This window comes from Urocitellus parryii, chromosome 6, assembly GCF_045843805.1.
Source record: "Urocitellus parryii isolate mUroPar1 chromosome 6, mUroPar1.hap1, whole genome shotgun sequence".
Lineage (NCBI taxonomy): Eukaryota > Metazoa > Chordata > Mammalia > Rodentia > Sciuridae > Urocitellus > Urocitellus parryii.
In genome coordinates this window covers 26369959-26389924 of record NC_135536.1, presented here as the reverse complement: position 1 = coordinate 26389924, position 19966 = coordinate 26369959, and the positions used below count along the sequence as shown (strand labels likewise).

The 19966-nt window shown below is 53.7% G+C and overlaps 1 protein-coding gene across 1 annotated transcript in view; it reads left to right on the top strand.

The window, feature by feature from the left end:
• Positions 1-10872: 10872 nt before the first annotated feature.
• Positions 10873-19966, top strand: part of Tmem63c (transmembrane protein 63C) — a 31722-nt gene continuing 22628 nt past the window's right edge. The window contains exons 1-4 of the mRNA XM_026402164.2: positions 10873-11022; positions 11504-11583; positions 11989-12070; positions 16049-16086. Coding sequence (XP_026257949.2) covers positions 10873-11022; positions 11504-11583; positions 11989-12070; positions 16049-16086 — 350 coding nt within the window. The remainder of the gene's footprint in view (positions 11023-11503; positions 11584-11988; positions 12071-16048; positions 16087-19966) is intronic.

Genomic DNA, 19966 nt, shown 5'->3' with positions numbered 1-19966 from the left:
GGAAGTCCACAGAAGTGTTAGCCCCCCCCCCTACCTGGCTGTGGAAGGAAGGACTTGGGGCAGAGCACAAGGAAGACCCCCTCCAGGATCCCTGGGTGTGACATCGTGGGGCCCATGAGTGCCACCAACCCCACTGCTCATCTGTCCTAGATTGGGTTTAATGCGCCTCCTCTGTGACCTCTTCTCACACCTGTGTGCTGTCATGTCCTTTTGGCCAGGCCTTCCTCATCCCCTTCTAGAATGGGCTTGAAAGGAAGGGACACATCTTGTTCCCTTGTGCACTCACGACCTGGTGGAGGACTAGGAAAGAATGAGTGGGGGCCGCGGAAGTCGAGGGGTTGGAGAGATTGCTGAGACCGGGGGTGATCTGAGAAGGTCCCCCATAAAGGGAGGAAGAGAGGGGCCACAGGAAGCCAAGGCCTTTGAGGGACAAGGGGACATCAGTCTGCTGGGGGGTGGGAGGCAGGATAAGGGGTCCTGGGGACAGGAGAGCCTCCCCTTGGCCCAGCCTCTGAGAGCTCAGATGCCAACGGGAACCAGGAGCAGGTGAGGACACAGGCCTCAGCTTCAGACCCCACCCCTGCCTCACCACTGCTAGCTGTGTGACCCTGGGCAGGCTGCTTGCCCAAGCTGGGCCTCAGTGACCTTATTTGTAAAATGGGGACCATTGACACCCCTGCCCTGGCAGGGTGTAGGGTTGGCTGAGATGATGATCGCAAACGCGCTTTGTCACCTGGAAGAAATCTCGTATCAGGCCCTCAGTTGGGTGCTTCAGAGATGGCCCAGAGGTCAGGCCCAGGGTAGTACCCCCATCCCGACCCAGGAGGCTCCTGTTTCTCCTGTTTCCTTCCCCATGGGAGTCCAGGCATGGACCTCCCCAAGTCAAAACAGGGACTCAGTGGCCACCATCACCCACAGACCTCTTGGAGGTGCTGAGCAGGAGGCAGGGAGACTGGCCTCTACCAGCCTGGTGAGAGCTGTGTTGGGGAGGCCACCAAGCCCCCTCTGATCACCGAGCTGGATCCTGTTGTTACCGCTGTTGACCGGTGACGAGTCCTTGCTTCCCCGATGTTGAAGAATAACACCAAAGAAGCACGCCGAGGCAAGGTCAGAGTAGAAATTAGAAGTTTATTAAAGGACAGCAGAAAAGACTTCTCCCGGAGAAAGAAGGGGACCCAAGAGGTGGAATCCGTGGAAGTGCAGTTGTCTCCCCTTTTTATAGTTTTGGTGATGGAATGTGGGTTGAAAGGCCCGAGGGGTGGGACACAGGTGGGCCAAAGAAGTCATCTGGGCAGGAAGGACTTCATTTAACACTTCTTTGGGATGGCTATCTCCAAATCTGTTGGGGGCTGTTCATTAACATTTTGGGGGGATGGACTTTGGCCTAGGGCCTTTCTGGACTTCATTAACATTCCATGAGTTGTCCTGTGTTTCCAGAATCATTCTCAGCATGGCCTCCATTTTAGATTTCACTGGGTATTAGACCCGATTTACCTAACAACACTGACTACCTAACTTTAAATCTGGCTTCACTGTTGCTGTGGTCAGCTGCCTGGGAATGGTTAAGACAGGCCTCTGGCATTTGGGCAGACCTCCAGGGGCCTGGTGGCCACCTTGGCCCTGGTGGTGCAAGGTTAAGCTCCGTCTCCCTGCACCTGACCCCGTGGGTCCCTGAGGTGGGGAGGAGGTGGCTTCAGAATCAGGCCTTGGTCTCTCAGAGTAGGCAGGCTGCACACAGGTGACTGGGCTGCCATCGCAGGGAGGGCCCTGCACCCTACCCAGAGGCAGATCTGCGTGGGAGCTGGTCGGAGTAAGGACACTTGAGGGAGGTGGGCATGGAGAAGGGAGGAGGAAAGCTGATTATACGTGTGCCTAGAAATATCAAGCCTTCCTTCAAAAACAGGCTCTCTTTCCAATTAAATATAATAATACACTTTCATATTAGTTTTTCAAATTCAGAAAAAAATTTAAAAACCGTTGAAAGAACATGGTATAATTTTAGATTTTACATTTTTTCTTTATTCCTTTTACATTTTTTTAAAAAAAGCAAGCAAGATCCTGTAGTTTAACAGCACCACATCTTGCTGTTTTACTTACTATCTTGCCCATATAATACAAGGAGGGTGTCACTCCTTCTCCCAGTGTGTCCCTGGGTCACTGCCCAGCTCCCTGATGTCCTTGAGGTCTCTCCACTTCCTGCCCCCAGCGTGTGGGCACTGTCATGGTTGTGCGTGGCCTCAGAGCCATGGGCAGAGGGCACAGCAGGCAGGGTCTAGAGGACAAGAGGAGGACAGGTGCCCCAGACATTGTCCCAGAGGTGAGACGGGTGGGGTGGGGAAGAAGCCGGCTCCCTCAGCTTCTAGCCTCAGCCCTAGTGGCCACCGCAGTCCAGCCCCTCGGTCATGTGGGACTGAGAGGCCCTGATAGTATAGATCGGGAGCCCACCTTCCTGTACCCAGAGTGCACCTCTGGAGTAGGCAGAGGTGCTGTCCCCATTGTGCCTTCAGGGCCACGTGACGTAGTTGAGCCAGACACGTAGATTCCAGCCCTGCCTCCATTCCATTCCAGCTGGGTGACTTCACTTCTTTGAGCCTCACTTTCTCTACCTGTAAAATGAGGATTGGGATTCCCGCTTCTTAGGCTACTGCCGCGTACGTTACTTTGAGGATAAATGATGTTCAGTAGGATGACCATAAGAAGGTACTGGGCCACACCTGGACCATCACAAATGTCCACCTCCTCTCTGTAAGGGTCCGGCAACGTCGGAGGAAGAGACCACCAAGAGACCGACTCATGAAAAAGCAAAAGGGGGTTTATTGAGGATCTAATCCAGCGCCCTGGGGCTCCAGGCTCACTCAAGACGGGAGAGCGGCCAAGAGCCCCGAGCAGGGGTTGAGCAGTGCTTAAGTACAATTTTGGGGGAGGGCAGGAACTTTACATACGTCACAGTCCCCTTTAACAAATCATTATACACCTCGGGAAAATCAAACAACAATTCCTGAACATGATTAGTCCATTCATTGGTGGGAACAGGTCGGGTGGGGGTGATAGGTCAATCCTAAGGAGGGGATACATTTAAACTGATTGGTTTGGGCCCTGAATGCCTAAGTGCCAAGCTGCACAGGGTCCTAGGTTATTAAACAACTAAATGGTCAGGGGGAATATCTTCTGGGCAGTCCCGGGAATTGTCCTAACAGCTACAGGAATTTCAGATTTTGGGTGTAGCATAGGAACTTAACAATACCTGGTCCTTTACATTTTAACTCAGGCTTTGCAGCTTAGAAGCAGCTTTACAATGCCTGGTCCTTTACATTTTAACTCAGGCTTTGCAGCTTAGAAACTTTACCCTTTCACTCTCCTTCCCCTTTCTTCTGAGAGTGTCTCAGGATCTGCACCCACTCAAGCCTGGAGCATGGTTCCATTTTCTCAGCCAGAATGTTCTTTTCTTTACTATGTTGGCTGGAGCCTGGGAGATTCTGTGGGCATTGGTGTTCTGTGCCTTGAGGACATTACATGTCACAGTGATCCAGAGGTGGCTGTGGAGTCAGTGCCCCTGGGCTCAGCCCTGTCTCCCCTGCCCACCAGGTCCTTGACCTCACAAGTTTCTTAACTTCTCTGGTCTAAGATTCCTCCTCCATTAGATGCAAGAATAGTAGAATCTACCTGGTCTTTGCATAGGAAACAAAACCACTCTAAGAATTTTAAGCAAAACCAAAATGTAATACATGAAAATTACATGCTTTCAATATCACCTGGAGGTCAGAGTCTGGGTCTTCAGAACAGTGACAAGCCACTCCTCACCCCATCAGGAGGCCATTACTGGAACCACAGAGCTCACACTGCAACCCAGGAATCAGAAAACATCTGTGACTTTAGTCACAATTGCTTCTCATGCCCGTGCTCCCTGGGAGCAGAGCCTGGGCACTGAGTGCCACAGAGAACCTCCTCCTTGTTCACTGTGGCTTGTCAGCAGAACACAGCCCAACCCCGAGCCCCAGGAAGCTGGCCTCTTCCTCCTCCCCACCACCACCCCCCACCTCAGTCTACAGCACGTCTCCCTGATGGAACCCGACCTGTATGCAGAACCCCAGGGAGTGTTAGAAAAGAAGCTCTTCACTCTCCAGCTTTGCAGTAGGAAGTCACACTAGAAAGAGTGGCCACAGATGCTAAGGGCCGTCAGTCCTAACCAACACACAACCCGAGAGGTGTGTTCACCCAACTTATTAAGAAGCTTGACTTAGTGCTTAGCACATAGGACTCACTCAGTAAATGTCAGCTGCCATTCTTATGCTTATAATAGAGCTACAAACACCAGTGAGCACTGTCTGGCCCTGCCCACAAGCTCTGGCAGAGAAGCCATTGTTGGGATGCCTTGGTCTGAGTGGCACTGTCCACGGTGCTGATTCTCCTCCTGGACCCAGGCTGGCTCACATAGAGGGCCCTGCGGCAAGGGGGAAGCCCAGGCCTCTCTCCCAGGCTTAGGCTTGGGAAGACATCTGGGGGCTTGTGATGGAAGGCTGGCCTCAACCCTAGGAAATCGGTCGCAATGCAATAGCTAACATTTGTGGTGCTCACAGTTTACCCAGCCAGTCTCCATGCACTCTCTCCTTTAAGCCTCAAAATCACCTGGGACAGGCAGAACAGACATCATGATATCCATGTTGTAGAAGAGAAGACTGAGAATCAGGAGGTTAAGTAGCAACTAGTAAATAATAGAACCAGATTCGCATGCAATCTCCTGACCCAAAATTGTGCTGCCCCCCCTCCACTCCAGGCTGTGACCTGGGGACAGAGATTTGGAAACCAGGAATGTGCTAGGGGTAGGCAAAAACTCAGGACTCAGGTACTCTCCACACACTCCACAGATGTGTACAGATCACCACATTTATTCCTTTCCACACCAGAATACGGGTCTGGATAAAGAACCGTGTGTCTGTCTCTCCTTGAGGCCTCTGTGCTCCCATGCTGGTCTCTGTGGGAAAACCATGGGAAGCTTAAGAAACAGCACAGTCCCTGCTGTCAAAGACCCCACAGGTTGTCAGGGAACTGGCTGCATGGGGAAAGGAGAGGGTCGTACCAGGAATTGGCAACAAAAAACAAGTATGTAAAGAAGGAGGTGGAGATAAGGGGCTGGTGCCAAGAAGTGGCGAGGTTGGTGGCTTCTGCAATAATGGCAGAAATGGAAGAGCTGGGAGATCCCAGGGAAGAGGTGGACACCACAGTCAGCTCCCTCGGACCCAGAGCCAGTGCGGGGGATGGAAAGTGAGGGGAACAAAAGAACCAGTCTCTCTCCTGGCCTGCCCCTCTGCAGCTGGGCTCAAGGGCACCAGGATGCCATTGTTTATGCCCACATCTCCCCATCCTTCCCTGTGTCCCTGCTTTCAGTGCTGGGCATCAAACCCAGGACCTTGTGCACACCAGGCAAGTGCTCCACCACTGAGCTACATCCCTGACCCCACCCTCTCACCTTATAGAGAGTCAGTAAATTTGGGGGGGGGTCTTTATAAACTCCTATATAGACGCACATAACTGTTGAAATCTTAGGCTGGTGGTCCTCGATCTTAGGCTGGTGGTCCTCAGTCTTGGCTGCACCCGAGAACTGACTGAGGGGTCTCACTCTTCATGTCTGAGAGGGGTGAGTATCAGCTGATTTCAGGGCCCTGCCAGACTGAGGGGTCCTAACAGCCCTGAGCACAGGGATCCAGAAAAGTCAAGTTCTCACCCCTTCTGCAGCCTTAGGCAGGTCTCTGAGCTGCTGGGAATTCACTTTATTCATATGTGAAGTTGGGCAGAGCTTGGCTGTGGAGCTTGGGGATGGTTTGGAGCAAGGAAAGGGCTCACTGATACTTAGAGGATTCATGACCATCAACAAGGCAGGTGTGGGAGGCCATGAACCAGAACCTCTCAGGCCAGTAAAACCCTGCCTACCCCTCCCAGTACAGCTCCCAGCAGCCACAGGGAGTGTAAGTTGATGTCCTGGAGTGGGGGGGATGGGGAGCAGATCCAGAGAAGAGGAGGAGGCAAGGGGTGCCCTGGCCAGGACCTCCTGCTTGTGGAAGTCCAGAACCACAGGAGATACTCCTTCTCATTGTTAACAAACAGATGACGCTTCGTTGAAGATACTGAGAGGGCCAGATGGTCAGGGGGTGGAGCTCACGGGCCCTGGGCAGTGCTGGGAGAAGAAGCCTAATGGCCCTAGGTCCAGTCTGGATCCCTGGCTGGGCCCACCATGCTCCCAGTGTGTGAAAGGCTTGGAAGGCTGTGCCCCTGAACCAGGCCTCAAGCCAGCTCTTCCCCTTCCTCTGCCCTCACCCAGCACTGCCTTGCAGCAGAGGCTCCAGGGTCCAGGGGGACAGCAAAGCTGCCTGGGTTTGAGGGTCAACTCCACCACTTACTGGCACTATGACCTTGGCCTGGTTGTTTAACCTTGTGGGCCTTAATTTTCTCCTTCATCTCGGGATGATTCTAGTGCCCTAGGATCTTTATGATGATTAAGTGAAGTCATTTTTAAATGGAAAACGTGTAGTCCACAGTGAATGCTCAGTAAAGTCTTCACTATTGATAAAACCAGCCCCTCCGCAGGGCCCTCCATATTCTGGAACCATCCTGGAGACTTGAGCACTTGGCCTTCAGATGTCCAGCTGATCTGGAAGGAGAAGGAGAGGGCAAAGTGTTGGCCTGTAGCTAGTTAGAACAGCAGTTGGAGGAAACCAGGCAAGGCCTGGAAGCCTGGTAGCCAGGGCCAATGGGCTGGGAAGTCAGAAAAATAGCAAGTTCTTCTTGAAGCTTTCACCCAATTGCAAGGAAAGCTTAGCTCAAGCCCAGAGCTACAAAGCATCCAGCTTTGGGCATGAGAGTCCAACTGGTGCAGAAATGGGAAAGAGGAAGGCCACAGGCTCTGTCATTCCATGAGATTTGCAGCTCTGGAGGAGATCTGAGGATCCTGACCCACCAACCAACATCAGCCTCATCCCCCTGCCCCTCCTAGGCCCCAAAGCAAGACTGACATTTGTTTTTTGGGCCCAGAAAGAACAGAGACAATGGCTGCCTGGTGGCTACAGTTTGAGAGACAGCAGACTGTCTATCCCATCTCCACAGCTGTCCTTCTACCTGCCCCAGAAGAGAGTGGGTGGGAGGAAGGAGCCTAGGGATCATCCAGTCACCAACATCTCACAAATACGCTGATGACGGTGACGATGGCCCTGGCTAATCTTGTGCACTTGTGTATTTCTCAAGCATTGTTCAGAGGACTTTATATGAATTATCTTATTTCCTCTCCATGTTAACCCTGGGAGACAGTATTATTATCACTCTCACTTTCCAGATCTGGGATCTGAAGTTCAGGGGGGTGAAATCACTCTCCATGGTCATACAGCTAGCAAGGGTGGGTGTAAGACTGAAGTCCACACAGCCTGACTTCAGACAGCCCAATTCTCCCCACTGCTTCTCCCAAAAGCCTTTGTCCCCTGTTGTGAAGATGATACCCAAAGAGAGACATTCTCTGACCCCGCCACTTCAGGCCATGTTGGTGCCCCTGTCTTGTGTACCTGAAGCACCCTCGGGTTTCTGGTTTTCTTTTTCCTGTGCTCTTAGCTCTTCCTTCAGGAAGAAGGCAGGTCTGGGGATGGCGCAGGGTGCAGAGGAAGGCTGGGTGCTGCTCGGGGTTTCCATGGTAACAGCTTCCCTTATTACCATCTCTGCCTGCTGCCTGAGAGAGCTAAAAGGGGTAGTGAGGTGGGAGAGGGTGAAATCCTCTTTTCCTCTCCCTCCCTCACCTGCCCTGAAGCCTGGTGGCCAGGCTGGACTGAAACCCTGCACCCCACCAACTTGCTGGACTGACTCCCTACCTCCCATGCTGACGGCCCTCCCAGGCAGAATGGTAGCCTGGGCCAACAGCCATCCTCTCCCCTCTCCCTCTCCTAAGGGCTCTGAACTCCCTGAGGAAGACCTCATAGGTCTACACAGATCCTGGCAAGAGTAGATACTCAATAAGTTCTTGTTGAACAGATCGATGGATGGACAGACAGATGGACAGACAGACAGATGGACAGACAAACCAGTGACCCATCCTACACTTCCTCCAAATGCTATGCTCCATCTCCCCTCTGTCTTTACCAACGTGGGTCTGTCTGTCCACCCGCCCCTCCCCCCCCCACGGCACAGTGCTCACACCTGCACCTTCCCATCTCAGCTTGGAGATCACTTCGCCAAAATTCAAAAATTTTGCTCTTCAAAAGACATCATCAGGAAACGAAAAGACAAGTAGCCGACTGGAAGGATCAGTTTGCAAAACTTGCATCTGCCAAAGGGTGGGCTTCTGAGCACCAACAGCAGAGAGAGGTTCTGTGGAATGAAGCTGCCCAATAAGGACTTCCTTTGGGTCCTTAAGTTTGATGGTCTCTTCACCACATTTGTTCTTTTACAGCAACCCGACAGCTGAGTGGCGCTTCCACTCCTGACTTGGACCTTTCCAGGGAAAACCGACAGGTAGGGAAAGTCTCTCCACAAGTTGCATCACCGGCTGCCTTGGCGCGGGCTCCCCCTGGTGGCCACTGGCGGGACTGTAGGTGACAGCTGGAGCTGATGTAGACAGGCTCAGGTGACTGCTTCAAGGCGCCTGTTCCCAGGCAGCGCCCGGTTGCTATATTCTGATGCTTGGGAAGAAGGCTTACCACTTAGAGTGCACATGTTCAATGCAAAATTTTATAAGTTTCCATTTGGCTAACCATGTTAGTGAGTTCATCAGCGACCTGGGGTAGAGACAATAAGCCCCGGTGCAGCCTCCGCTGCTCCCTAGAAGAGAGGAGCAGGAAGTGGGACAACTTAGAAAGATGGGCAGCAGGAGACTCCCTGTTCTTGTTAGATGCCAATCCAAAAAGTAGGGATGCAAGAAGTTTTCTTGTTCTCCTCCCTTTACCAGGACTCATCTCATTGTACCCTCCATCTCTATTTTTGTGAGTGAGCCCAAGGACACCCAGGTTCCCAGACCACCTTCCCTCCCTCTCCACCCCCACCTCCCCATCCTCCCCAACTCCCGAGATCATTGCACTCTGTCCCCGGAAATCCACATCCGCTTCTCTCTTCCCCTAATGCTCCTGTCTTGGATCCGTGGGGGTCAGCCTAGGTAGACCACTGACCCCCTTCACTATGGTCATTGACTGCTGCCCTGGTCACTGGCCCCCACCTTGAGCCCCTCTCTTCCCTCTGCGTCTCTCCTTCTGTGATCGGGGCCCTGGCCCCTGAGAGACATCTGGATGCTGGTAGCCTCGGTTGCACACTTGTGTCTCCTTTCTCTTCTGAGCTGCACACTCGGCATCCATCTGCCCGTTCCACGTCTCCCCAGCATGAGCCCCTGACCACCCACCCGCCCTCAGCTCTCCTCGCCCTGCTATTCTCGTCTTTTCTATCAATGACTGCAATTCCATTTTTCCAGGCTTAGGCTAGAAACCTTAGGCATCTTTGATTCCTCTATTCCCTCAAATTCTCCATCCAGTGTGGACCAGCACATCTTCAGGCTCCAGGTTCCGTGTATCTGACCCTTCCCACCACCTCCGCTGCGCCAGCCCAGCTCAGGCTGCTGTTTTCTGCCTGGACCCTGACTGCCCTCTCTGTGTCTGTTGGGACCTCCCTGCCCTCTCTGTTCTCAGCCAAAGTGATGCCTTTAAAACCTAGGTTACTCTCATGCCACTCCTCGGCTCAACGCCGCCCCCATCCGTCTCCCCTGTCCATCCACAGGTCTGTCTGTCTTCCCTCAACTCCCTGGGCCAGCTCTCACCCAGGGCCTTTGTCTCTGCCTGATGTGGGCTTTTCAACACCCTTTCTGTCCTCCAGACCTCGGTCAAGGGCCACCCTCTAGCCAGGCCTTCACTGACCCCTCCCTGCCCCTTCCTCCCCACTAGATTCCTACAAGGAAGGGCTTTTTATCTCTTGGGTTCACTGTGAATCACCAGCCTCAGGTCTGGCCCAAAGCAGTTGCTCATCAAATATTTGAAGGAAGGAATGAGGAGGCTTCTCCTCTTGAATGGGAATAATGAGGCTCCAGGGGAAGGGGAGGCCTGGAGCCAAAATAAAAGCTCCTGAGAGTGCAGAGCAGTCCTGCAGATTGGTTCAGGCAACGATCGGGTGCCTCCGGTTTCACCCACCCTTTTCCACACTCTTATCCGTGGCTGGAAAGTACGGATGCCTGTGACCACCCCTCTGCATTTGAGTCTTACCAAGAGGCCCAGCCTCTCTGGATGGGCTGTGGACCCGGGTAGGTGCTGCCCCGGTTCCCAGGCAGGTTTGTAAGATATAGGGACCTTTCCCAAGTCACTGTTCGGTGTTGGGCACACTGCATCCTTCAGGCCCAGAAACTGGATCAGAGAATTGCAAAGGATAGAGGTGATCGACAGCAAGCCCCATCTGCTTGGGCATCCTGTGAACATGTGGTGTGTTTTCCAACTTGAACTTTTCCACTCTGGGGTCTGAGCTTGCCTTGGTGAAATGCATCACTTTCTATATAAGCAGAGCTTCACCAAGGAGTGATAAGGAGACCCCTTGGGATTTGCATTTTACAACTCTTTTTCTTAAGGGATCAAGCTGGTACACAATAACTCCCCCAGGGCCCTTGAGCTATTCTGTCATCTGGGTTGGAGGCAGCAGCTAGCTAACAGGACAAGGCCTGTGCCATCTTACGGGCTGCACTTCCTGCTTGCCCAGCATTTCCAGGCTTGGAACTGGTCCCCGGCTCTGATGTGCCCCAGGCCCAGCGTGTCCAGTATACTCAGGGATCATGACCCCAGTTCCCCCAGCATGCCCCTGTGTCTTGCAGAGTGAGCCACAGTCTTTGTGTGGGAAGGGAAGACCCCTGTGCTGCCCAGGGAGCCGACCAGGATGTCCGCCCCAATGGAGCCCCTGAGCAGCCACGAGAGGGTACGCAACATGACCTACAGCGAGTGCTTCCAGTCTCGGAGCACCGTCCTCCAGGGGCAGCCGTTTGGGGGGATCCCCACTGTGCTGTTCCTCAACGTCATCTTGTGGATGGTGAGTCTGGGTGCTAGGGGGGCGCACGGTGAGGTGGCCGCTGGCCTGGGCTGTTGAACTGAGGATACAGCAGGGGCCCCCTGTTGTCCAGTGGATGCTAGCCAGGGATGCGGGCTACCCGGATGTCATCCTACCTGGGGTGGCTCAGACGGGCGAACCTCAGGGGAGAATGCAACAGAGCAGGCAGAATTCCTGGAGTTACCGTCAATGCTTCGTTGTCCAAAGTCCATCTGGTGGCCACCCCTTGGGCCTGGCTTCCTTCCCCTTGCTGAGGACTTTACCACTGCTCTCCACACACTAACAACTTTTAGCACCCACTCCATTTCAGGAAGCTGCAGGGTACCAGGAATGTGGGGCTCACAGGGCTCCATCCCTGACAGAACTCACCATCTGGTGGGGGAGCATCCTGGGGACTTCAGGGATAGGAATGCAGGGGACTGCCCAGGGGAAGGGTCCCCTTATTGCTTTTCCCGTCCTGTAGCTCGTCCTCGTGGTTTATTCCTTCCTCCGGAAGGCTGCGTGGGACTACGGGCGCCTGGCTCTGCTGATCCACAATGACAGGTGAGGAGGGCTGGGGTCACAGTGGGTGAGCTCCTTGCGCCCTCGGGAGGGAATGTGCTGTGGAAACCAAGATGCGGCTGTGCCCTGGGCTGGCGCTGCAGCAGGTGGTCCTGTCCCTGTTCTGCCCCTCCTTGCAGGAAGGGGACTTGGTGGGCAGCCATCTCTGGGCACAGGGCCACCTTTTTTCTCTGGTCTCAGACTGTCATGTGGCTAATTCCCAAGGTGCCTGGTGCCCCTGGCCACAGGAGTGATGCGGTCTGTACCCAGAGATCAGGTTTGAAGCCTGCCTTCTCCTGGGTAGGAGTGGCCAGCAGCCCACAGCCCAGGGAGAGGAGAGGAAGCAGAAGAGATGTCTGAGGGCTTTTTTCTCAATTCCATGTTCCTGTCACCCTTTCTGCCTGGCAGCCTGACCTCGCTGATCTATGGGGAGCAGAGTGAGAAGTCATCGCCCTCAGAGATTTCCTTGGAGATGGAGCGCAGGGACAAGGTGAGTGCCGAGAGCCAGCTGGCGGCAAGGATCCTGGCCCTGGGCAGGTGGTCACAGTGAGGGCAGGAGGGAGCAGGACTGGGCAGAGGATTGCAGCCAGCCGGACTCCACCACTCCGCAGTATAACCTTGGCCCATTCCTCAGCCTTCCCAGATTCCTCAGAAAAGTGGACCATACCTTTCCCCAGGTGCCAAGAAGTCTCAGCCTGTTATAATACCTGAGATTTTTTAAAATGAATTTTTCTTCTTTTCTCAAACCTCTCTTCTCCCTGCCCTTCGCCCCACCCCCAAGGACTCACCTCCCATGTCACGTAGAAGATTCTAGCAGTCAGGAGGCAGCTCCCACTGTCCCCCCCTTCCCCGGGGGTCCCATGTTCTCCTTCCTTTCCTTCCTGTGGAACCAGTCCACCACCTGAACGTGTCCGTACTTCCAGCCGGGTGCCAGGGAGCACCCGCAGTGCGCCAGCCCCTGGTCTGGGAATGGGGAGCCAGCAGGGAACACCACAGACCACGTCCCACCTCTGGCAGGTCCTTCCAGGCTGCAGACACCCAGCCAGATGCATGTGGGGAGGGAATGGGTGTGCATCGGAAAAGCCTGGAACCATCTGGCAGCCATAGGAGGGAGCTGTGTGCAGCTGGCAGCCAGGGATGGACTCGGCAGAAGGAGACATCTGAGTGGAGACCTGGTCAGTGGGAGGGAGCCAAGAGGACTTCTGGTGCCCTTCACAGCTCCAGCTGCCTGTATCCCCCCAGCCCACCTCAGCTGGCCTCCTCGCCACCACCCACAACCCCGCCCATGGGGCGTTTACCCTCTCATTCCTCCTGAGCCCCAAGGCTACAGTGGTCCTCTGCACAGAGTCCAATAGCCTTTCCTTATCTTACCCCACGTCAGAATGCCCGGGTCCTACAAGCTTCTTCCTCCTTCCGGTTGCTTCTGTGATATCATGCTTTGGGGGTTTCTTCCCCCTCTGTCTCCTTTGCAGGCTCCTCCTCCACACCTGGAGTCCCCCCAGCTGATCCCAAACCTCCTCCTTCTCACCCTCTCCTGAGCAATGACATCCACACTCACAGCTTCCTGGGCTGTCGCCACACTGAGACCTCTATCTCCATCTCATTCTGTCTCCCGATGGCCTTGAAAATGGCCCCCCCTGGATACTGTCCAGGCATTTGGAATTCAGTATGCCCAAAACATTCCACAGTAAGCCTCCGCCCACCAGTTCCTAGTCTCTGTCCGAGATCCTCCCGACATCTGCTTCTCTCACTTTCCCCTCCGGGCCCCTGCTGTGATCCATTGGCCCACCCTGTTCGGTAGCTTTTTCCTTCCAGTGTTTCTCTCCGTCCCTCCGTCCCTCCGGCTGCCCCCACCCAGACTTCAACCAGTCTCTCTTTGGATGGCCAGAGCAGCTCAACCACCCTTAGGTCCTACTTCCCCCTACTCATCCATTTCCCACCTGCATCCTAGTCATCCCCACGAAGGGGGACACGGAATGCCCTGTGTGACTCCTCAGTATCGTCCTGATGCTCTGGCAGTAAGTTGCAGGTGCCTTGCCCTGGCCTGGTGCTTTGGTCTGTTTCCCCCCTGTCCAGCCTGTCTCTCTTCTCAACACCCCCAGCCCCAGCCACATCAGTCACCCTTTAAGCCTCAAGAGAGCGTCGTCCCTCCATGCTCTCCCCTCGCCCTTTCCCAGGTGGCTGTCCTTTGTCACCCCATCCTTTGTTTAGATTTCAGCCCAGGCAGCAAATCCCCAGGGACCCAGGCCTTTTGATGTCTGCACATAGAAAATGCAGGTTTTCTTTAACTTCCGTAACTCTGTCTAGCATGACCGGCTTCTGCACCAGCAAGCAGTCCTGAATGTCTGCCCACCCCAGTGAGATCAGGCAGGAGCTTGGCCTTGCTTCCCACCAGGCCCCAAATCCAATCCAGCCAGCTGCAGGATTCACCTCAGATACAGGATTGTTGCTTGTGCTAAGCCAGATGGCAGAACCATATTCCTGCCCCGATCGCCCCTGCAAGATACCAGGCCCTCTACTTGCCTGGATCTGTCCCATTCAAACTATGAAGCCTCAGATAAGTTACTTCATTTCTTGGAGGCCTCAAGGTGGAGCGAGGACATTACACCTGCCTTACAAGGTGTTAATACCTTAAGACGCATCATTTTTTTTGCTTTGTGTTGTTCTTACAATGACCAAAAAGGACTATTTTTTTTTTAAATATCTGAGATGGTAAGCCAATATGGCAGCAGTGCAGAGGAGAGCAATTCAATTAAACCAGGAGAGAGGGGGAGCCGCTGGGTGGTTTATGCCTTCAGAGGGATATAGGGGACCATGTGTTTGCACGCGTGTGTGCATGTGTGCACGCACACGTAAACATACTGGAGAGACAGATGTATCCACCCGCCCAGGCTCCCCACCTACACAATTTCAAGGGCACATCAGACACTCTTCTCGCACATCCTCTGCCTTTCCATGGACCATCTATCTGTCCTCTGTGTATGACAATTCATGTCCTCGCAGGTGCCTTGGATGCACCTGTGCACCTGTTGTGGAAGAGGCAGAAACACCCTTTCCTTCCCGGGAAGGTGTGTTCTCGACTGTTCGTGTAATGAGGGCCACATCTTGCTTCCAGGGTGGGCAGTGGACAAGGACTCTCCATGTTGGGGGAGGGGTGCCTGGACCTCTCAGCCCACATCTTATCTAGCTGTCACCCCCTCTCTGGGGACATTCACTATCACTGCTGTGCCCTTTTCATTGCCCTGACTCATACCAGGGTATCTGCCTTATTGTGGCTCCCCAGAACATGGCTGGGAAAATGGTGTCCCTGCAGTGGACACCCCCATGATTGGCCAGTCAACCTGACACAGGGAGAGGACCTGGAAGGTGGCCTTATGTGAGGGAGCAGAGGATTTTCTTCTGTTTCTATGACTTTTGACTGCCCTTGTTGCTTCCTTTTGGGAAAATCCCCTTCCAGAAGACTGTATCTGATACCACTGGTTACTGGTGACGGACGAGTCCTGCTCCCTCACAGTTGAAGTTTAACATTAGAGAAGCAGGCCGAGGCAGGCATAGGAAGCAGGGTTTGCTTAAAAAGGGGGTAACATAGACTCCTCCCGGAAGAGAGAAGGGGGCCATTGTTGGTATCCTGGTATCCCAAGAAGTGAGGGTTTTTTGCCCTTTTTTGTGTGTCTCAGGCTTCCTTTGTTCTCCTGCTCTCTCCCCCTTATCTCTCTCCTTCCTGCTGATGTGAGTAGGCCCAGGAGAGCTCAGGTGGGGTGGCCAAAAGGTGAGAAGCAGATGAATGGGGGAAGGGCCAGATGGAGCAGCCCAGGACACATTAATTAACTACTTTTAAAACTCCAGGAAGGGAGGGACAATTCCTGGGACAGGTTAACTTGGCATCAGGTTGTAGCAGGGGCAGGTTATCTTGGTAAGGGTGGAGGAAGGGCTCTGAAGGCATTTCATTCCCTCAGGGGGCAGTCTGCAACCTCCCAGACCCCCTCCAATTGGCCTCTTTGATCCAGCCTGACTCGATTTACCTGTCTATACTGACTGCCTGTCTAAATCTGGCTTCACCTCCAGTGGGTCTGCCTGGCCACCTAAATGGGCCCATGAAGGGTTGTCGCCTGGTCTGAAGTGTTGATGGGCCCCTGGGGTCCCAGAGGGAAACATGGCCCCTGGAGGGCCGACTTCCAGAAGGAAGCAAGGAAGGACAGACGGAAAGCTGCAGACGAACTCCTAAGAGGCCCTTCTCCTCTCCGTCCTGGGCCCTCCTTTCAAGTCCCGTTCCCGGTATCAGGATGACAGGGGTGTCCACTCGCTTCTGGGTGGACACTTCCCTCAGCAGTCACCCCTAATTCCCTGGAGGGAGGAGGCCCTTACTGGACACAGCTGCGCCTGCCCAGGACCACCCATGGCTGCCTGGGCCCTGGGCAGACGGGCAGGGCCTGGCTCCTCTCACTGTTCTCTCCTCTCCTTTCCCCAGGGCTTCTGCTCCTGGCTCTTCAACAGCTTGACCATGAAGTAAGTGCCTACGCTCTGAGCCTGGGACGGCCCTGCCTTGGGGTTGGGAGGGTGGAGATGTGGATTGGCCCCCCTGGCGGGATGCCAGGCCTGAGCTCTGACCCCCAACCCACCCCAGCTCCTGCCTCCCCAGATGCAGGTGGAGGTCACTTTCCCAGGTGACAACTGATGAATGGGAATGGACACAGCCCACTGCCTATGTCACCTGAGTCCTCAGGAAGGACCTTGTATAAGAGCTGAGCCATGATTCCCATGCATATAAAATGATTCTATGAACCCCATGCCAGGAGACCCTTTCCACATGCTATTTGCCTGTTTTCTGTGCACACCATGCATCATTTTTATCAAGAGGAAGCAAACACACTGAGAGAAGGGTGGACAGACTCCCTCCCTCTGTGCCCTCGAGACATCTGCTTTCTTGATTCCCCACACCAGCCCGGCACTTCAGCCGAGCAGTTGCTGACCAGGACTTTATTCCCTTGGTGCCTGTATAAGCATGCACAGGCAAGCGCATGCACACGCAAAAGCACAGACACACTCCCCAGGCAAGCCCGTGTGCACACAGCCCCACCTGCTTGTGCTCAGAGCCCTGCAAAATCCTGGCTCTACTGAATATCTCCTCCCATCCGTCCTGCCCAGCCTGTCCTTCAAACCCCTATTCCAGGGTACTTCCTTACCTGGTGACGCCAGGGCACAGCTTTGCTGTTCCTGGCGGCCACAGGCACTGGGGCTTCTCTGCAGAGGCGGGCATGACTCTTTCTTCATGCACCACCTCCACGCCCACCAGTCATGGTTAGCCTCTCAGGGTTTGCTGTCACAAGACCCCCGCCCCAGGGCACTTCTGTTTCTCCAGACCTAAAAGGCCCTTGGGGTGCACAGGGAACCCCAACTGGGCCTAGGACCAGTGGCCTCTGGTATTTGACCTCCAGCTCCCCTGCTGGGGACTCCCCGTGGCCTTGGCCTGCAGCATTCCTTCCCCATCCGTCATATTCCCAGGGAAGCAAAGCAGCTCCTTTGTGAGTGGGTCAAACACCAGCCTCTCTACTTGTAGCTACCTGTGGGTGAGTAGGGGGAGACTTTTATATTGGCCCCCCTCTCTCTCTCCCTCTCCTTTTCCCGCCACTCTCTAGTTTTGCTTGGTGAATTTGTTAGACATGCACAAGCCAAGTTAAGTAAGTTTTCATTAAGAGGAACATGAAAGTCTGCCTCCAGTCTTCCACAGAAGTAACCCCTGTCAACAGTTTCATATCACCTTTTATGTGCATTCACTGTTTTTTTAATTTTTAAAATAACTGACAATGTGTATTGGTCCATTTCTAGTTACTCTGATGAAATACTTAAGGCTAGATAATTTGGTAGAGAAAAGAGGTCTCTTGTGCTTAATGGTCTGGAGTTCCAGGGCATGTCACCAGCATCACCGTGGCTTATGGTGAATGTCACCTGCCAAAACAAGATTCCACTGCAAGACAGGAAGCCAGAGAGCAAGTCAGGAGTCAGGTTCAGCCCCTCTTTCTTTCTTTCATTTTTAAAATTTTTATTTATTTGTTTAGTGGTGCTGAGCACCCAACTCACCCTCCTGTATGCTAACCATGTGCCCTACCACTGAGCCACACGCCCTGCCCTAAGCTCAGGCTCTTACAACAACTCACTCTTGCAAGAACTAACTTCAGGGTCCCACAGAACTACCTTCTGAAAGCAGGGCCCCCAAAATGACCCAAGGGGACCTCCCATTAGGTCCTGTGTCTTAAAGGTCCCATCACCTATTAACATTGCTACAGCGGAGAACAAGTATTGCCGCAGTCTGGCTGGGCACAATTCAGGAGCCACTTGTCAAAAGAAACGAACTTTATTTTTAGAACACACATGCTGCACCACAGGAGCTCTTCAGGAATTCCCTCAGAGCCCAACTGCCACCACCGGCTTCCGCCACCCCCCCAGCTCTTGAGGCTGATTGGCTGGGTCGTGTGGGCGGAGCCAAATAAAAGTCCCCCAATGAGCAGCTCCTTGGTCTGAAAGGGAGGGGAAACAGCCCAATGAGCATCACCGCAGAGGAGCCAATCAGCTGGCAGCTGGAAGTTTGCTGGGGCCCCCTTTAAGTTTGCTGGGGCCCCTTCGGCTGTGGCTCTCAACAAAGTATCTCACCCAGGACCCCTTGGGGGACAAATCACATCAAACCATGGCAGTGTGTATGGACATTTGGAGCTCGTTTCCCTCGAGGCCGTGTCGGCTGGTTCTAGGTTCCTGAGCTTAGCAAATTTGTGACTGAGAGGTCAGGCTTGATGGCAAAATGGCCAGTCCCTTGCATGGGTCAGAGGGAAGGAAAATTGGGATGAAGGCGTCCACCCATGCTGACCACATCCTCTGGTGTGGGAGAAAAGGAACCCCTGGAGGTGGCCTGGATTTTCCCCACTGCCCACTGACATGTCACAGGGTGAGACAGTGTCCGTGTCGTGGGGAAGCAGGACACAGGTGAAACCTAACAGACACCACGTGGTGGGTGTCTGCGACTCTGTAGTGTGCCTGAGTGTGGAATGAAAGACTGAGTCACCCAGCTGTTGCCCATCTGCATGTGCGTACCCGGACCTGCAGGTCAGCGGGGAGGCCAGTGCGCACAGCTGAGCGTGTGCTTCCCCCATTCCCGCCCCACCACGAGTCCTATCAGAGAGACCCCTCCACAGGGGACACCTCTCTCCTATCGTGGCAGGAGGCAGGAAGGGGGAGCATTGCACCCGCATCCCATAGCAAACAGTGTCATAGATGACAGTGAAAGCATTCACTGAGCAGGGGCAGGTCAGCCAGAGTTCCAGGGCTCACAGCCCGTGCAGTCTACCTGGAGAAACAGGTGAATGAGACTCTTTCCTCATTCACAATAGAGAGGCTATAATTTGCCATGCAAAGGGGTATTTGGGGAAAAGAGGTTGAAATCTAACTGTGGGGCTCAAAAAGTGTAGTTTTGCACTGGGTCTTGAAGGATGGGAAGAAATGAGTAGAGGGCACATTAGAAATAAAGGTGCAGTGGCACACGCCTATAATCCCAGTGGCTCAGGAGGCTGAGGCAGGAGGACTGCAGGTTCAAGGCCAGCCTCAGTAATTTTAGCAAGACTATAAGCAACCTAGTTGAAATCATGTCTCAAAATAAAAAATAAATAAATAAAAAGGGCTGGGGATGTGACTCAGTGGTTGAGCACACTTGGGTTCAATCCCTGGTACCAAAAAATAAATAAAGGACTCTGTGAGCAAAGGGGCAGAGATACATAGGGAGTGTCTGGAAATGGTAAATCTTTTGGTGGGATACAGGAAGAGGGCGAGGAGAAGGTTGTACCAGAAGGATCAGCTGGGATTGTGACTGCCATACCAAGAAGCTTGGGCCTTGATCTAGTTGCAGTAGAGACCCAGTTACTGTTTTTGAGCTGGAAATCCAAGATGAGATCTGTATGGGAGTATATTTAGGGTTGAAAACGCCCAAAGTCAAGGCGAGCAGCTAAGGAGGCTATTCCAGTGATCCAGGAAGGATGTGATGGTGGCCCAGACTGGGGCAGTGACCAGTGACACAATGGCGGAGAGGACAGGGGGAGGGAGGTGGTGGGGCTGCAGTCGATTGGTGAAGAAGGATGGGAGAGAGGAATTAAGGTCTGACTTCCTGGGAGGTCAGGAACACTGTAGGCAAGAGAGGAAACAGTGGCCAGAGCAAGCCCGTGAATGCGCCAACAGGCTTTTGAGAACAAAGCTCACCTTGTTCAAGAGGTGGGTGAGGAGGGAATGGAGATGTTGAGAGAACTAGAGGGGAAGCCGGGCAGGGCATGGATGCTTGAGGAGCCGTTTGGCTTATTTTTAGAGGAAGCAGTGTGCCCTTGAGCCTGGTTGTAGGTAAAGGGAAGAT